This window comes from Marmota marmota, unplaced genomic scaffold, assembly GCF_001458135.2.
Source record: "Marmota marmota marmota unplaced genomic scaffold, marMar, whole genome shotgun sequence".
Lineage (NCBI taxonomy): Eukaryota > Metazoa > Chordata > Mammalia > Rodentia > Sciuridae > Marmota > Marmota marmota.
The window spans coordinates 1,167,620-1,187,401 of record NW_026000077.1 but is presented as its reverse complement, the minus strand read 5'-3'; the positions used below and the strand labels follow the sequence as shown (position 1 = coordinate 1,187,401).

Genomic DNA, 19,782 nt, shown 5'->3' with positions numbered 1-19,782 from the left:
CCTAATTCCCAATTTTAATTCTCTGAGGTAACCTCTGTGTATTTGTTGTATATATTGCCAGACATTTTCTATGCATATCTAAGCACCACAGATATAGAAATCAACTCAGTACTTTACCGTCTCTGTGTGAGCTATTAAGGCAGATTTCTCAGTGGTCTCCCTGCCATCAGCCCCTCTCCACTCAGGCTGTCACCAGAGTTGTCTACCTACTAAATCTTACCTGTCTAGCTACTAAATAAATCTTACCTTGTTTAAAGGCCTTACTTATTTCCTATTACCTACAGGATAAGAACCAATGCCTTAGTACTATGCATATAGGAGCCCTTCACAGTCTAGGTCTCCAGCCTTACTCCTTGTCACTTCTGCCTTCTTATCTCCAGTGTCACTGTTCATAATAATCTTTCATGTCTCATCATATCCTACTACCATTGTATATATGTCCAGTCTTTTCTCTACTTGGCAAGTTCCTACTCATTGCCCAAGCCCTTGCCCATTGTTGTCTCCTTTTTAAGAGAGTCTGTCCCAATTTTCTCAAGTAGAGATAATGGTTCTTTCCTCTGTTTGTTCAGTCATATCTTTTGTTTCTTTGTTTTTGGTCTCATTTATATTTCTCTCCCTATTCCCTGTGAATAAGAGCAGAGCTCTTATTCATTTTATGTTCAGTACTCCACCTAGCATATGACAAGCACTCAATAAATATTGGTAAATAGACATGTCTGTAGCTTGAAAGACTAAGTTAAATTCAGAGTGCAAAACTATGCCCATCATTTCTTGAACTTTTTAAACCATTTTTTTAAAACATTTTACAAATTTTGGTTAATGATACTGTTTTTAACCTTTTAAGGATGGTAGTGAATTCCAGTATGATCTTATTTCTTACATTATAAAATAATTCACATTTATTTATTTATTTTTATTTTGCAATTCTGGAATTAAACCCAGGGAACATTTACCACTGAGCCCTCTTTTTATTTTTTATTTTGAGACAGGGTCTTACCAAGTTGCCTAGGCTGGCCTCAAACTTGAGATCCTTCTGCCTCAGCCTCACAAGTAAGCTGGGATTATAGACGTGCCATCATGCCCAGTTTAATTCCATTTTTAATGGACTACTCTATAATAATTTTAACTGTTAGATTTATATAGATACAGATTACAAAATGTATGCAGTAAAAAATGATTCATAACAGTTTGATCCTACTTTGGGAGAAAAATGGAGTCGGTATATTATAGTGGGGGTTGGAGGTTTTTTGTTTTTGTTTGGTTTTAATTTGCGCAGAGAGTTAGAAAATATCTTTAAGTAAAAACTGAAATATGAATTTTAAAATATTTTAGCTGTGTATATCAGGTCAGCTCAGTTCATTATTTTGGTGCTTGCTTTGGGTACTGTAATATTCTAGATGCTGTAGTAGAATATGAAAGATAGTTTTTATTGTGCAGCAACTTACAGCATATGTAGCAGAAATTCCAGAATATCACTTTATGAAGGTGATCAAATAAATATAAAACTATAACTTATTTTAAATGCTCATATGTGTGTTCAAATGCTTGCACCGGAGATTGAACCTAGGGCCTTATGCATGCTTAGCACACACTTTACCATAAACTTGCCCTGAGCTCTTTAGATACATTTTCATAAATTGAAATATTTCTCTTATATTTTGGGAACCAAATTTTATTTCAGTGTCAAATTGAAAAATTGCTTTGCTTTAAAGTCAAATTGAAAAGCACATTTGCTGATATAAAAAATAAGGTAGTATAAAAAATAATTAAATAGCAAAATATTTAAAAATATAAAATCCTGAATTATAATTTCCTAATGGATGTCATATGTTGTTCATTCTTATCTGAATTGACACGTAAGATTATTTAGCAGTGAAAATATAGGTATATAGTTATTCAAAAAGTGTTTTCTTGATAAATCAAATTGATAGTTTCTGAAACGCATGTTTTACTGAATCATTGTTAACTGAATAACTTTGGTTACATTTGCTAAGTGGTTATCAGTATGCTAAATTGGGGTTTTAAACTAAACTGTTGGGTTCCAAAACTCTCTAAAAATGATTTGGAATTTTTTCTTCTCTATAAAATAAAGCAGAACTTCAATCAAAAGTACCTGGTTTAAGAAATAAACAGTTTTCTTCTGAAAATGAGATACTCTTTTTATGATGGTGAAGGCACTGATTACCACATTTTCTTTGCATCTTACTGAAGAAGCTCTTAGTGCACTTGCAAAGAGCGTAAGGAGTCATGTCAGAGGTCAGCTATTTGAGTCCATTTTCCCACAGCTGCCTGGTGTGAGTGATCTTTTACTGTGTTTCAAAAAAATGGGCAAGGATTAGAGAGGATTAGAAAGAATATTACCCTCTTGAATATAGGCCCAAGGCACTAAGGGGAAAAAACCCAACCAGGCAGCAAATGGGCTTTGCTTGACCAGGACACAACCTCTGCTGCATTCCTTTAAGAAACTGAATGGGAAATGTTAAGTCCCCAAACTGGATTAGTAAATAATCTCATAGTTTGTGACATCTGCTAAAATAAATCGATGAGCAGACTGCATTCTTACACTTTGAGGACAGAGCCATAGAGAGACATCAAGAGTAAAAGTAATTAAAGATGGGCATTAGCTCAGTAATAATTGGAGAGGCACATTTCATAAAGAAGAAATTATTTCAGATCTATCAATATGATGAGTACCTATGTATTAATAACCTAAGGTTTAAATTTGAAACCACTATAACCTTTTGATATAAAATTTCTCCCTGGAATTTTATTGCTTATAAGCAGTCTTTAAGTGTTTTACAAGTTCAGCTCTTTAATTTATAGTTACCGCAGTTTATATTAACAGCCTGGGATACTTTAACTTGAAATGTGAGAATATCTCTTCTGAGACATATCTGGAATGTTTCTCTTTTTATATTTTACAAAAGAAGTTAATATGGTTTGGACCTTATGACTCATAATTAACATCCAGTTGTTTAGGACTAAAGAGGTTGTTTCAGACTGGTTATATAAGGGAAGTGCATTCTGGCCTCAGTCTTTGGAGGAAGTATTTAACTAACTAAACATTTTTTAAAAAGGTTTTGTTTTAAGTTGAGCACTTAATAGTAAAGATAACGTACAAGTGGTTAATTTTGTATCTTTCTTCCTAAAAGTATTATACATGATTTGTGATAACTGTGATTATACTGCTTTTGTTATGGATTAAAATATTAGGATGAGTATTTTTCTGAAGCATTTGAGAGAGAATTCAGTTTCATATATGAAGAAGAATTGATAGACTATAACAGGAATATTCACCAATACCTTCAATGCATGCATCTTGCGCTATGCTTTTCTGGTTCAGTGCCTGTTTTCAAGAAGAGCCTGTGCTTTGAATATGTCCTTTGGTTCTTCTCTTCACTCCCTACTCCCAGTCTGCTTATCTAGTTTCTATCCATCTTTAAATATTAGCTCAAATCCCATAGAGTGGTTTATCTCTAGACCCTAAATCATAATATCTCCTAAACATAGAGTTATCATGCATGCAGCACTCTTGCCCCAAGGTAATTCCTTAAAAAAAATGAAAACATTGTTCACAGCAAAACTTGTACACAAATATTTTTTTAAATATTTATTTTTTAGTTTTAGATGGACACAATATCTTTATTTTTATGTGGTGCTGAGGATCGAACCCAGTGCCTCACGCATGCCAGGCGAGCGCGCTACCACTTGAGCCACATCCCTAACCCCACAAATATTTTTAACGGTCTTATTCAAAATAGTAAAAAGGTAAAAACAACCAAATATCTGTCTATTGATGAATTGAAAATACACACACACACACACACACATATACACACAAGAATATTATTTAACCATAAAAAAGAATGAAGTACCAATGTGTGCTATGACCTGGATATACCTTGAAAATATGCTAAATGAAAGAAAATAGCCACAGAGGACCACATATGATAAGATTCCATTTGTATGAAATGTCAAGAACAGGCAAATTTATAGAAACACAGAATAGGCTAGTGCTTGCTTAAGGGTGTTAGGCAAATGAGGAAGTAGAGAATGATAAAAGGGTACAGTGTTACCTTTTGAAATAAGTGCAATGGTTGCACATATTTGTGAATATAATAAAAAACGTTGAATTGTACACTTTGGGTAAATTCTAAGGTGAATTTGTATCTTAATAAAGCTGTTTTAAAAAAAATGAAAACAAAAAACAATTTCTTATCCTTGTGGCCATGTACATTGTTTGTACCTCTAGTAAGACCCTTGACATAGTTTGGTTATACTTATTTACTTAAGAAACCTTCCCATTATAATATGAAGCTCCAGAGAACAGGTAGGGTTTTTTTTATTATTATTTTGTTTTTGTTTTTGGTATTCCCTAATAAGCACAGTGTTTGCATTCAATAAGTATTAATTTAATTGCATTTTTTCCACAATTGTTTTTTTACCCATAAAATGGGAATAAAAGAAAAAAAGAATTGAATGTTGTCACAAAGTATTATTTCAAAACTGTATTTGATAATTTCACATTTAAAAATATTCTCACATTATTTACTGAGCTTGAGTCTTCATTTTGTATTTAGTACAGTCACATAAGCCATGTATTGCCTTATTTTTACCTATAGGAACATTCTGATTTTTAGAATTTGCATATATAAGCAGTTTATACACAAGTTTCTGTAGGACCTTCATGTCATTTCATGAAGATTAATGTGTTTTTAATGAATTTGCTTTATAACATTTTGAATATGTTTTTGTGGGTGTTTGAATTTAACACAGTTTAACATTTCTTTTTCTGTTGTTTGTTTATGTGCATGTTATTCTTGCAGTATTTACTAGAGATGAAAAGTTTAATTTTACCTCCAGAACACATTTTGAAGCGAGGTGATAGTGAAGCAATTGCCTATGCTTTCTTTCATCTTCAGCACTGGAAACGAATAGAAGGTGCTCTTAATCTGTTGCAATGTACATGGGAAGGCAGTAAGTATTTTTTTCCAAACATAATACTAATCTCTGACTATTCATTGTATTCATGAGCAGACTTTTCAAATGAGATTGTCTGTGTTTCTGTAAGGATTTGTTGTTAAGTTTGGTTTCAAAGTGAGCTCAGCGGCATTATGTTTGGTTTATTGTAGAAGAAATAGTTAGTGTATTTATATTAATGCCCCATTTAAGAAAAGCAGATTGAGAAACTGTTGATATTTTGCCATTTGTTCATTTAAGTTAAATGTAAAGAAAGAAAATGAAAATGTATGCCCCTTTGGTTTATAAGTTTTTTAATGTGGTCATGCTATTGTACTAATCAAGGATATTATGCTAAGAGAAATGAGGCAGACACTCAAATGTTGTGTGATTCCACTCAAACAAGGCAGGTACCTAGTGCATTGGTTGCCAGAAGGTTGGGAAAAGGTGAGAATGGGAATTATTATGTAATGTATACTGAATTTCATATTGGAAAGATGGAGGAGTTCTGGAGATAGATGGTGATGATGGTTGCACAGCAATGTGAATATATATAATGCCACTGAACTAGACACATAAGTGGTTAAAATAGTAAATTTTGCATTACGTGTATTTTACCATGTTAAAAAATGAGAATAGAGTTAATGGTAGTCATGAGGAAAATAGTTTTACATCTAAAAACAAAACAAAAGTCAGGCGTGGTGGTGCACACCTGTAATCCCAACGGCTTGGGAGGCTGAGGTAGGAGGATCATGAGTTCAAAGCCAGTCTCAACAAAAACAAGTTGCTAAGTAACTCAATGAGGCCCTATCTCTAAACAAAAATACAAAATAGGGCCAGGGATGTGTCTCAGTGGTTGAGTACCCTCAGTTCAATTCCCACTACTCCAAAAAACAAAACAAAACCAGTTCAATTTTTAAAATATTAGAACAGGGCAGAGGGGATAGCTCAGTGGTAAAGCATGTGTTTAGCATGCATGGGGACTTGAGTTCAATCTCCAGCACCACAAAACAAAAGAAAAATATAGAATACACTTAGTACATGTGAGGCTTTGGGTTTAACTCCCAGTATCTCCTCCAAAAACCAACCAAACAAACAAACAAAAGTAAAACTGTCACAAAGAGCACCATGTGTCCTTGAACCAAGAAAATTTGGGAACCTCTGTATTAACCATTTGCTAACAGTTGTACTCTGTGCTTGACATTGACAATAATAAGATTAATAAACTGAGTTTATGAGCTGATCATGGTGGCAACTCAGGAGGCTGAGGCAGGAGCATCACAAATTCAAGTCCAACCTGGGCAATTTAGCAAGACCATGTCTTCAGATTTTTTCAAAAAGGGTAAAAGATGTAACTCAGTGTTAGAATGTCCCTGGATTCAATCCCTAATACTGAAATAAAATGAAACAAAACAACAAAACCCTGAGATTATGAACTTGAGTTGCTGAATGCTTTATTTTTTTATGTTTTTGAGTAATTAGACTTTGTCAGTGATCTATAAGGCCCTCAAAACCAGGTGCTCTATCTCATTCATCTTGCATGTATTTTTAATGCCTGTCCATCTGCTTGAAACATAAGGAATTTCCAATAACAATATGATTATTTTCAATAAATATATGATTTATACTGTATTTCATGTATCTTTTTTTTTTTTTGGTGGTGTTGGAGATTAAACCCAGGGCCTTATGCATACAAGGCAAGCACTATACCAACTGAGCTATATCCCTAGCCCCATTTTATGTATCTTAATGAATGATTTCCTCAAATGATAACTGATTTGCTGATTTGCTGAATAAGTTTGGGCAAATAACTACTTTGTGGCAAACAAAATCTGTATTTTTGACAAACGTTTTTAGAACTAACCACTAAAGAAAAAAACAAAAACTTTATCATGATTTTGATGACTATTTAGTGGAATAGATCAATAAGGATTTCTTGATAATATCTTCTGCAAGAGTTGGTGATGATCTAAATTAAGGGTGGACAAACTTTTTCTGTAAAGGACTAAGAATAATTATTTCAGACCTTGCAGGCCTTCTAGTCTTTGTACATCTACTCAAGTCTTGTAGCACAGAAACAACCCATGAATAGCATGTCTGTGTTCCAATAAAATTTTATTTACACAAATAGTGTAGAGCCAGATACACTGTTGGGCACCTGTAATCCCAGCTACTTGGGAAGCTTAGGGAGAAGAATTACAAGTTTGAGGGCAGCCTGGGTAACTTAGCAAGACCCTGTCTTAAAAAAGGCAAAAAAAAAAAAAAAAAAAAAAAAGGCAAAAAATCAAGCAAACAGTTTGGGTTAGAGGTGTGCTTAGTGGTAGATTTCTTACTTAGCATGAACCATGTCCTGGGATTGATCTCTAACAAAACAAAATATAACAAAAAGTTATTTAGCCAAAGGGGTGCACTTTGGTGATCCCTGAACTAGATTAAGGTTCACATGGTGAACCTCACATGTGAAGTTAGATCTCCTGTAGATTGCCAATAGTTAGGACCACAACAATTATATACATTATAGTTTTATGAAGGTTCCTGTTAGGAGCAGAATTTATACTTGTGGAGTTAAGTCCATGATTATAGTGAAGAGACTGAGACAAAGAAGGCTCCAGCCAGTACCTTTACTTTTACTCTAGTCAGTCCAGACACTTACTAGTTCTCTACTTTAAAGTCTTGCCTATTCTTTTTTTGTTTCATTCTTTTGCTTTTGTGTGTGTCTTTCATCTAAAATCTTGCTCTAAGAAAGAAAATAAAATATTATATAAAGACTTTTAAAAGTATATCTCCAAGATAAGTTTTTTATTTATAGCATACATTAGATGGTAAATAAGACAGAATTGAATGTCAACATATGTATTTTTTTTCAGCTTTTAGAATGATTCCATACCCATTAGAGAAAGGACATCTATTTTACCCTTATCCTAGCTGCACAGAGACTGCTGATAGAGAGCTCTTACCTAGTAAGTAAATATTTTAGTTTTATTAAGCTTATAATTGTTTAGATAACTTTTAGGTTGTTTTCTCTATTAGTTACCTTTTCATCACTGCAACAAAATACCTGACATAGGCTACTTGTGGAAAAAAAGAGATTTATTTAGCTCACAGTTTTGGGATTTGAAATGGCACTGTGTAGGCTCTGTGGTCACAGTGGCAGCATCATGTCAGAAAGCAGATAACATTGACAGGAACATGTGCAGAAACATCAAGTGATTCATCTTGAATTAGAAGCAGAGAGAGACTGGCTTCCCACAATCCCTCAAAGGGCATGCCACCAATGATCCAAGGACCTCCTACCAAGCCCTACCTTTTGAAAGCTGTATCTCCCAATACTGGCTATCCTAGGGACCAAGTTCCCAGCACATGAACCTCAGGGGGAGGAGATACAAACTACAATCAAACCACAGCATTTCCTAAGTATTGTCCATTTTAAAAGTCCTTTTTGTTTATATTTGGAACACTGTTTAAATAGTTTTATAACCACTTACAGGACTATTTTCATAATTCAATTGATGTCCAAATATTTATTGTTCAAAATTCTGTGCTAGATGCACAAAGGACATAAAAAGTAAAGATAAAAACAGTCTTCTTACTTGTATTTTTAAAAAATATTTATTTATTTATTTTTTTTTAGTTTTCGGCGGTCACAACATCTTTGTTTGTATGTGGTGCTGAGGATCGAACCCGGGCCGCACGCATGCCAGGCGAGCGTGCTACTGCTTGAGCCACATCCCCAGCCCCGATTACTTGTATTTTTTAAAGAAATAATACTAACCCTTCACAAACTCATGTCAGAAAGCAGGTAGCAAGGAGTGAACATTCCTTAACACATTTGGTGAGATCCTGATACCAAAACCAGACAAAGACATAATAAGAAAAGAAAACTGAGACCTGGCATGGTGATTCTTGCCTGTAATCAGCTAATTGGGAAGCTGAGGCAAAATGATTGCAAGTTCAAGGCCAGCCTCAGCATTTTAGTGAGACCCCATCTTTAAATAAAATAAAATGGATTAGGGCTAGAGATGTAACTCAAAGGAAAAGTGCTTGCCAAGCATACATGAGGCTCTGGGTTCAATTCCCAGTACCACAAAAAAGAAAAAAAAAAACTATAACATTAAGGCTTATGAATATGGGCACAGACATCTTCAACAAAATATTAGCACACCGACTTCAGCAACATAAGATGAGGATTATATATCATGACCAAGTGGGATTTACCTCACAAGTGCACAGTTGATTTAACATCTGAAAACATGACAACACTGTGTTAATAAAGGACAATAGATGCAGAAAAATATTCACAAAATCAAACACCCTTTCATGATAAAAACTCTCAAACTACAAATAGAAAGGAACTTTCTCAACTTGATAAAGGATGTCCACAAAAAACAATTAAATCATACTTAATGCTTTCCCCTTAAGATCAGGAGTAAGCCAAGATACCAGTTCTTACCTTCTGTCCAATATTGAACTAGAGGTCATAGCCAGTGTAATCAGCCACGGGGAAAAAAAGTCATTTATATTGACAAAGAAGTAGTAAACCGCTTTTATTCACAGATGACATGATATGATCTGCTATGTAACATATCCTAAGAAATTCATAAAAATATTATTAGAACAAATAAATGAGTTCAGCAATGTTGTAGTCTATAAGACCAACATTCAAATATTGGGTTTAGGAGTATAGCTCAGTGTTAGAATGCTTGCCTAATAAGCATTAGCCCTAGGTTTGATTCCTAGCGAAAAAAAAATTGATTTTATATCTATATACTAGCAATAAAAATCACAAAAGTGAAATTTAGAAAATAATCCTAATCTCAATAACAGAGTTTAAGATACTTAGGAATAAATTTAACAAAATTGCAACTGTACTAAAAAGTATAAAATTGCTGACAGAAATCTGTATAAATGGAGAGACATTTCATGTTGATTTATTGAAAGACCCAGTATATTTAGGTGGAGGTTTTCCTCAAATTAATCTATAGATTTAATACAATCTCCATCAAATCCCAGGAGTGATTTTGCAAAAAAATAACAATCTGACCCTAAAATTTATATGGAAAGACCCAAATTAGCCAGAACAGTTTTTGTTTGTTTTGTGGTACTGGGAATTGAACCTAGGTCTTTGCCAGGGAAGTGTTCTACCACTAAGCTACATCCCCAGCCCCCAAACAGTTTTTATAAGGAACAAAGTTAGAGGAGCTACCTTTCCCAGTTTGAAGAACAGTCAGAGGAGAAGTAGAAGAACCAGAAGTCAGTGGGTTCAAGATTGTTGAGAGTATTTCAGTATAGTCTCTGCCTTTAGGAAGAAAGAATAAACTCTCAAAGGAATTCTTAAAAGAGTAATCTAAACATGGCCTCACTCCTTTTCTATGTAAACTGCTAAATTTCTGTTTAACTTTATATTTTATGATTTAACTGATAAGTAAGCATGTGAAAGGGTTTAAACACTAGTACCGTCTTTTCTCATGATGAAAATCTGTGCCAGTTTTTACTATACTGAACCATTAGAACTGAAGACTAGAGAAGTAAAGTTGCAGTTTTACAATCATCAAATTTAATGAGCTGAAAAGTTCAGATAGATGAATATTCTAGTGGAGAGGTTATGGCAAACTAAGTATGCTGCTGTTTCTCTCCTAGGGTCGTTTATTTTCCATCATCTGTTGAGATAAATATACTGAGCACTTTGAGAGCTCCTCTTCTAGATTATAAACTCTTTTTTTAATTATATAGATCTTTTTTATTTGTTCTTATTAGTTATACATGACAGTAGAATGTATTTTAACACATTATACATATATGAAGTATAACTTCTCATTCTTCTTGTTATACATCATGTAGAATTACATTGGTTGTATAATCATATATGCACATTAGATTATAAACTCTTTGAGGGCCAGGATTTTCTTTATTGTCCCTGTAATTCTCTCTTATAAGGTTCGCCATAAAAGATAATTCAATAAATTTTGTTCAAATTAGTTAGATTCATTAACTTATTCTTCTAAAGATGCCAGGCACATTGTAAGTACTCAACAAAATGTTAAAAATTAGTATCTTTTCCTCCCTACCCTATTCTGAACTCCTAGGCTGCTCATGGTTAATAGAAAGTTACTGATAGATAAACAATGTGTTAAATGCTGTGTGTTTGGAAGAGATTTTAAGGAAACTTTGAGCCTATCTCTTCAGGAAATCAAGGATGAATCTCAATTTTCTGACTTCAGTGACTCTGAGAATGGCAAATCTTTTCTACAGCAGGAGGAGCAGGTTTGGGAATAGAGGTGGAGAAAATAGATAAGTTCAGGCTTTGATTATGTTGTTTGTATAATGTTGTACTTATTTATGCACAAATGCATGTTTATGTGTATAAATATATGTGTGTGTATGTGTACTTAAATATTTTATTACATAATCAATTTTACATACACATAAGTCTTTATATTTTGTATCTGTATAATGTATGTGTCTAAGATGTATTTTTATATATATATATATATATATTGAGAGAGAGAGAGAGAGAGAGAAAAGTATATGTATATGATATACACATAATAGATGTTGGACACATACTCTTGTTATAAGTAAAAGAGAACCATTCCAACCATTCTAACCTCATCATAAATGGGAATTTGTTGGAAAAACACCAAGTCATCAAAAAACCCAAAACAACACTTAAATAGTTGGATGTCATAAAGGATATGATCAGGAAGTAAATGGCCACTAGGATTTCTAGAAGCCAGTTGTCTGCATATCTCTGGCTGTCTTTTTTCAGTTTTTCCTGTTCTCACTTTCTGTTTTTCCTTTCTCATCCTGCCTCTTGTGTGTGTGTGTGTGTGTGTGTGTGTGGTGTGCTGGGGTTTTAGGGCATTGTGCATGCTAGTTACCGCTCTACCACTGAGCCACATCCCCCACTCCTGCCTCTTTATTTTTATATGATTTCTTATTTCTGCTTCTCCCAATTTATCTACTTTATTATATCTTTCTCTTTGCAGTTTGTCTTTCCTTTTGTAGACACTGAAGAGGTCTAACTTGATGCCCCTGTGGCTTTGTGTTTACATGTCATCAGTTCACACAAACAATACAAAATGAATAATATCTCATTCCTGCAACTTCTATGAAAGAGAATCAGATTTATCCACATGTTTATTTCTGGTCCATTTAGCTGTCGCCTAAGGACAGGACCAGGCATGGTCCTGGGGTCCTGGCATCTCTTTCTCCATATATCTCTAGATAGCAAAAGAAGTCTTAGGCACGATTGAGATCTCTCAAGGAAACTGTATAGTGTAAGAAGTGAACTAAGTGTAGAACCATAGGGGCACAAAAATGTCTAAGGAACTGATGGCAGGAAAATAGTTGAGAATTTAGTGAAGGAGTGGTCAGAAAGCCAGAACAAGAGCCAGAAGTAGATATTCTAGAAACCAAAAGGAAGAAAAAAATTTCAAATAAGGAGTATCTGAGATATTAGGTAAGGCAATTAAAATAATGCTTCTTTGTAAATTATTATAAGGGTTGTCTAATATAAGGCCCACTTTACATATTGATATTAATAAAACAGGAGTTATTTTTATATGTTGAGCCATAAGCTATAAGACCAGACAGTTTATTTTTTGGCAAGCCTGTATTAATTCTAAATCCATATAGGTGCAAACTCCAGGAGGTAGAAGTAGAAGACTGGAGGATTTTGTTTGATTACAGTATATATTGCTATTTTTTTCTGTCTCTTACTTTTCTGTTAGAGTGAACAACTTTTTAATAATGTGGAGTTCTAATACCCAAGAGTACTTAATGTTTTTTGTTTTTAATTCTCCTTCAATCTTGATATGACTTACAGCATTCTGGAATTTGCTTATGGACCTCATAAGTTCAGGCTTGAACTATTCCCCTAGTTCACATAGCTATTTACTTGTCTTTTATGCCTCCTGATAAATTTTTCTCTACAAGCCAATGATGAAATTTGAACTTTCGTTCCAAGGGAGTGTTTCTGTACTGAAATCAGTCATCCATTATATTGATGTATTAGCCAAACATTGACTGACAAATGAATCTACAGAAAGCAATCCAAAAAGAAGTAATTAGTTCTCTTCTACAGTATAAAAATCTCATATTTTAGAAAATGTTCCCACTAAAGCTATGCAGTTTTCTACCTTATAAAATGGGAAGAAGGCTATCTATGTCAAGGTTATTGAAAAATAATCAAATGAGCACTTTATAAGCCATAAAATGCTATACTGTTTAGCTAATATTATTAATTCTACTGTCTTATTCCCTGCCTTCTGAAATATCAGAGTTTCTCTTGGTTTGCTGGAAGAAGTCAACTTCATAGCTGATGTATAGGGCAAAGGGGATTGCTGGTTCTTTGGGTATTAAAGCACAATGTTGTCTACAGTTTCTAATGTTTCTAATTTTTAAAAAAATTCAGTTCCATTGTGTTTTTACTTTAAACATGGCTCAAAGTTATGGCAATTTTCTGGATTTTTTAAATGAGTTTGGCTTTTCGTATATACTTTCTGAATATAATATGATGCATAAAGCTATTGAAGGAAGCTTAGGTGTAATCCTCTCTGTTAATCATTATGTTTAAAAAAGTGAAATTTATAGCTGACCTTGGTTCAGCACTGAATTAGTCATCCCTTACTAATGCAGGATATTACATCAGGAATTCCTGGGTTAGTGTCCAGCCCTGAGCAGTCAACTTCCTGAGCTATTCTAAGTCTTATAATAGCTCTCAGTTTAACGAAATTTCTTGAGTACCTACTGTGTGTCAGGCACTATAATAGGCTCATCTCCATATTATTATTCAGATATTTTCAAATTTTAAATAAAATATAAATACTTGAGTATAATTGGTAATGAAATCTGTAGCCACTGGAAAAATGATACATGAGTATACAAATGTGGTAAAATAAGACAAGGGATTCATTTATAGGCTTTGGTTTTCTAGTTTAATTTTTACAGTGCTCAATGAAAGGCACATATAGAACATATTAATAACTGTGTAAAATTATTATTAACTGGTGGTTCTAGGAATCCCCATGACATGTCTGTTTCTTTATACTAGTCTCAGCTTCCAAAGAAGAAGAATTAAGAACAACTTTCATTTATTGAGTACTTATAGTGTTCATCATAACAACTCCATAGCAACTTCTACAGAGTTTAGCAACTTATTCATGATCACACAGCTAATAAGTGACAAAGCTCTTTTTCAAAACCACCTCAGCATGACTTTGTAATCAATGTTCTTTCCCACGATACCATCCTCTTCCCAAACCCCAAAACAGTCATCTGGCTATGTGGATATACTGTTGATGCTAGAATTAATAACGGATTAATTTCTTTTACCTTCCTTGGCTAGAGATAACTTTTTTTTCTTTAAAAATTTTTCCTTTTGGTTTTTTAGATATATAACTTTAATTTGAAAATATTAAGACTGGTTTACATCATATTGTAAAATAAAATTCATTCCTTCTCTTTTTCCTTTGCAGCCTTTCATCATGTTTCTGTTTATCCAAAGAAGGAGCTTCCTTTTTTCATCCATTTTACAGCAGGACTGTGTTCTTCTACAGCAATGATAGCCCTTCTCACACACCAATTTCCTGAAATCATGGGTGTTTTTGCTAAAGCTGTAAGTATGATCTCAAGGACTTGTGTAGAATATTTGTAAAACACACAAGACACCATCTCTGGTTTGTTTGGACTAACCCAGATGAGCAGTGAAAGATATTTGTTATAGTAAATTACAGGAATCAATTTGTAAAGTTACTACCACAAATATGTCAAACATAAATTTCTGGTGATTTGAGCTATATACTTCTGTTGCTTTAAAATTTAAAGAATACAGTGCTATAACTTTATAAAGTTGTTCTTTGTAGATAACTTCTAGTGATAAACAGCATTCACTACTAGATAAAGAACATTCAAATTATTTTTTTTAACATAATTGCATTTTCTTTGGCCTTTAAAAATCTCCATGTTTTGCTGGGCATGGTGGTGCATGCTTGTAATCCCAGCAACGTGGGAGGCCAAGGCAGGAGGAATACAGGTTCGAGGCCAGCCTCAGCAATTTAATGAGACCCTCAGCAACTTGGCTCGACTTTGTCTCAAAAATAAAAAGAACTGGTGATGTACTCAGTGGTAAAATGCCCCTCAGTTAAATACTCAGTACAAAAAAAGAATAAGCTCCCTGTTTTGTAAACAAGCCTTTTGATTTTTCCATTTACATTAAATCATTAGTTTTAAGGATTTGCTGAACTTGAAAATCAACTAGGATGGAGAATAAGTAGGTAAAATGGGACAGACAGAATGTTTGCCTTGCATTCAGAATGTGCTTCAAAAGGTTCAAAGGTTCTCTTAATTTGTCTGTTTGTTCATGTAGACCTTCCAAAATCTTGGATATAGAGCTATGGAAAGGCCTTTATTTTTATATTTACTCTTTAATTCTGAATTGTCCACTTCCCAACTCACTAAGTACTTAAGGACTGATATTAAAGAGGCGGTTCCATCACTATTCATGCTTCTATATAAATTTGTTAATTATTGTCACTGGCTCAAAGTAAAATTACCAAAGATAATTCTCCTAAAATCTCTGAAGACTTTTTAGAAATCCATCTTTTCTTGTCATCTTTGCAGTCTTACTAGGTAATAAAAGTTAAAACCTGAAAATATTTAAAATGCTGATTCATTATATTCCCAAATATAAAAGCACTCAGAGCCATAGAAAAACTAGTCCTTACTTGGTCTTCTATTTTCTGTATTTTTTTCCTATATGCTTCCATTCTGACTTCCTGTTTCCCTCACAATTTCTTTGCTTGCCTTAAGAATAGTTTATTGTGTGCCTTACAGACCAGTTGGCTTTCTCTGGCACCAGTGGTAAGAGCACTGGTTTCCCTTTCTCCCTGCAGGTCAACTGTACAATGTGTTAAGTTGCCACTGGCTATAGGCCTGGGAGTCTGAGAATGCATTGATTCTGGGACAGGATTCAAGAAGAATGAATTTCCACTGTTGTTCAGGGAATATAGATATTTAAGTTGGAAACTGACTATTCTGTTTCCTTTTAATGTAAAAAGGAAGTTTGTGATTAATTATATCATAACTGTTGTTTGTAGTGTGCTGATTGGGAATTGAGTGCATCTCAAACTGAAATGACCTTACTGTGTAATCTGGTATGGAAAAAACAAACAAAACAAAAACAAAAAACAGGACTAAAAAGGGAATTCCATTCACTTAATAGCTAGGAAAAAGGCATACCTGTGTATTTAAAAGATACAGGCAAGCAATGGGAGGGATGATCCATGGGTTTCTTTCAGGGCAGTGGAGTGGGAAGGAGGAGGTGTAGAGCAAGGAGATCTAAAATCTGAAATAGGTATGTAGCAATTGTTAGTAGTATAGTTCCATGAGTTACTAGCTAAAATTAATGCAAAGTGTAGTCAGTGTATGCTCTATTCATCCTTGTTGGTGTATAGTGACTGCCTTTACCTAAGAGGTCACTAATTGCACCTGAAGAGTCTTAAAGATTACTTAGCATAAGTTCTTTAGCATTTCTCTAGCAGCGTCTGAGAGTGAAGAATTACATATTTGAAAGTGAAAAGTTTCTTTTTTAGACCAAAAGTTATTGATATACTGTGATTTTAGTTGATGAACAATAAAACAAACATTTATTCACTATCTTTGGGTATTTGTGTGGTTGGTAACAGCAGCATTTCTCATATGGTAGTTCCAAAGGCAGGTCTCATTTGAAAGTTAATGGAAAATAATTATAGTATGGGCAGTCTCCAGTTCATAAACACAACTTACAAATATGCCTTGACAAAAAAATAGTAAGGGAACTAGAGGCCCAAGTTCTAGTTATTCACTCCATGCACTAGGAGCACCAGCTTCACCCAGGAACTGGTTAAAGGTGCAGAGCCTTAGGCACCACTGCAGACATCCTGAATCAGAATCTACATTTTAACAACATCCCCAGGTTATTCTATATGCATATTAAGCTTAAGAAACCTTGTTCTGTTCTCCTTCACCAATATGAGGGATGCAGAACACTTGCTAGTGCCATATCATCCAGGTGGAGAAGTATTGCAGAGTGGTTATGAGCAGAGACTCTGAGGACCATACTACTTTACTTTATATTCTAGCTCTTACATTTATTGGCTATGCAGCCACAGGTGAGTTTCTTAACCTTTTCTACCCTTTCTAAAAAAAAATTTTTTTAGTAGTAGATGGACAAATACCTTTATTTTGTTTATTTATTTTTATGTGGTGCTGAGGATCAAACCCAGGGTCCCACACATGCTAGTAAAGCGGTCTATTGCTGAGCCCCAACCTTAGCCCCAACCTTTTCTATCTTTAATTGTAAAATGAGAATAGTGCTAACTGCATATAGATTTTGGTGAGGGTTAAATGAGCTTAAAATATATCAAGTATTTAGAACCATGTCTGCCCACAATAAAAAGTAGGTGTTAGCTGTTGTTCCCTTCATCATTGTCACAAAAGAGCCTTCTCCTTGTTTGGAGGAGTTGTATCCTAATAATTGTATCCTAATCAAAATGCATTTTCCATAGATACTGAAGCATAAATGGTAATTTGAGTGTCATTTAAACAATATTATTAGCATTATACCCTTAGCATATTATGTGTATGTGAACCACAAAGAGAGAACTGTTTCAAGTTTCTGGCACTGGAAAACTGCCTTATAGAATAAAGCCTGTTGGCATATTGCAAGCTGCCTCTATTAGGATTTTCAGTTAAGTCGGGAAAGGATGAAGTACATATTTGTTTTATTTTCCAATGCTAGGGATTGAACCCAGGGGTTGCTACTACTAGGCTATATTCCCCCCCTTTTTTTTTTTTTTTTAATTTTAAGACAAGGTCTGAGTTGGCCAGTCTGGTCTCAAACTTGTCATCCTCCTGAGCTCTCAGCCTCCTGATAGCTGGGATTATATAGCTGTACCACCACATCCAGATTATGAAATATGTTTGAAATGTATTTATATTTTCACTTGGTAAGGTGAAGCCATTCAAGAAAATATCCTAAGCTGAGCATGGTTGTGTGTGCCTGTAATCCCAGTGACTCAGGAGGCTGAAATAGGAGGATCACAAGTTCAAAGCCAGTGTTAGCCACTTAGAGAGGCCCTAAGCAATTTAATGAAACCCTGTCTCAAAATTAAAAAAAAAAAAAATCTAAATTTATTTATTGTTACCATTGTCTTTCCCTCATATAACACTTTTTATATTAATTCACTTGCTAGAGTAAATTCAATTTTAATTTCTTAAAATGTATTTGTTACAAATTTTTATGATGCCTGGCACTGGGGATTAATGGTTTTTAATACTCAAGGCACATCAGATTTTGATAAACAGAAGAGAATGAACTAGAATGGTAGTGGTTTTAATGCCTCTAGTTTTGCATGGTATAATGCTCTGTGGAATAAGACTTAATATTTTTAACAAGTTAGGCCTGCGCCCCCACCCCCGCTTTTTTTTTCCCTCCTGGTTGAGATGAAAACCTGGTCTGACATTAGACATACAGCAATGAAAAAAGTTGCATAAATCCCTAGTGATGTGGAATGTGCTGATATCAGAGCTGATACTCTCCAAGGCCAGAATTCCTGAAAAAGGAAAAATTGCTTTTAAGTGGTAGGTCATTTTCTCACCTGCTTTGAAGCCTGCTGGGTTAAATATGAGAGTTCAAAGTAAGGGTAGCCAGCAAACCAACTGAACTGGAATCTGATTCTGCTTATCTGAAAGGAGCTTCTTTATTTAAGAGCAGCACTGCCCTCTCCTTAGAGAACCAATCTTCATCTACTCTGGCCCCTTTCATTTCCCTCTTGCAGAAAAAGCTTTCTCTTTAGTATAAGGCTCAGGAGGGTGTTATCACAAAAGTAAAAAGACAAAGATTGTATTTGGGGTTTTCACCAACTTACTTATGAATTCAGGCACTGAATTGAGAATTGTGTTTGAATATAAAAGTTCCTAGTTGGATTTTAACTAAATAGGGCAGTCTTTGCAATGTTGGCAGAAGTTATTAGGTTAAAGACAGGAATCAAAAAGATTTTCAAATTGTTTTACTAAAGCAAAACTTTTGTTGAATTTCACTGAGCACATGCTGTAGCTGTGCTGGGGTGGGAATGGGCCTTGTTTCCAACATATTTCTACTAATCTTTATGTGGGAAAATGTGGTTGGACATGCCAGTGATGAATTTCTGAGCAACTCATAATTGGCTGGCTCCACTGTAACTAGGGCCTTACAATCTGCTTGATTAATTCTTTAAGGACTACATTAGCCAAGTTGTATGATTTCCAAAGATATAGAAGGTCAGATGTTACACTAACAAAGGACCTCTCTACAGAGTATCTCACTGGGGTTTCTTCAGGCTCTTCCTAAAAATAATTAAAAATTTTCTCCCCAAAATTACATTTTTCAAAATAATAAGCAGATCTAAGTGCCAAGTATTTTTTTTGTTTTGTTTTGTTTTGTTTTTTTAACTGAATAGTGAACAAAACTTTGGGGAAAGTTTGTCTACTATTCTCATTTTTTCCAGGGCAAAGATCAGCTTAAGAACTAGGGGAATTGATAGACAATTTAAACTAAATATTGATTGATATGTACCAGTAGAAAAAATATGATTATTTCTAAAGGTTCTCAGTTTTTCATTGCCATAAGCAGTAACTTGAAAGCTGTTCTTAAGTGAAAGATCTTTTTTTATATTCTCCATCTGACTTCATTAATGCTAAAAAATGTGTGATAGTTGACTACCTCTTTTTAAAAAAAATTTTTTTAGTTGTACTTGGACACAACACCTTTATTTATTGATTGATTTCTATATGGTGCTGAGGATC

At 34.2% G+C, this 19,782-nt stretch overlaps 1 protein-coding gene across 11 annotated transcripts in view; it reads left to right on the top strand.

The window, feature by feature from the left end:
• St7l (suppression of tumorigenicity 7 like) overlaps window positions 1–19,782 on the top strand; it is a 164,472-nt gene that overhangs the window by 61,680 nt on the left and 83,010 nt on the right. For 9 of the 11 annotated variants that reach the window (XM_015502183.2, XM_048814524.1, XM_048814531.1 and 6 more), the window contains 3 exons: window positions 4,827–4,977; window positions 7,827–7,919; window positions 14,436–14,575. In XM_015502183.2, the coding sequence (XP_015357669.1) occupies window positions 4,827–4,977; window positions 7,827–7,919; window positions 14,436–14,575 (384 nt within the window). Of the gene's footprint in view, window positions 1–4,826; window positions 4,978–7,826; window positions 7,920–14,435; window positions 14,576–15,851; window positions 16,615–19,782 lie in introns of those variants that run through there. The other 2 variants (XM_015502184.2, XM_048814525.1) reach the window with 2 other exon arrangements.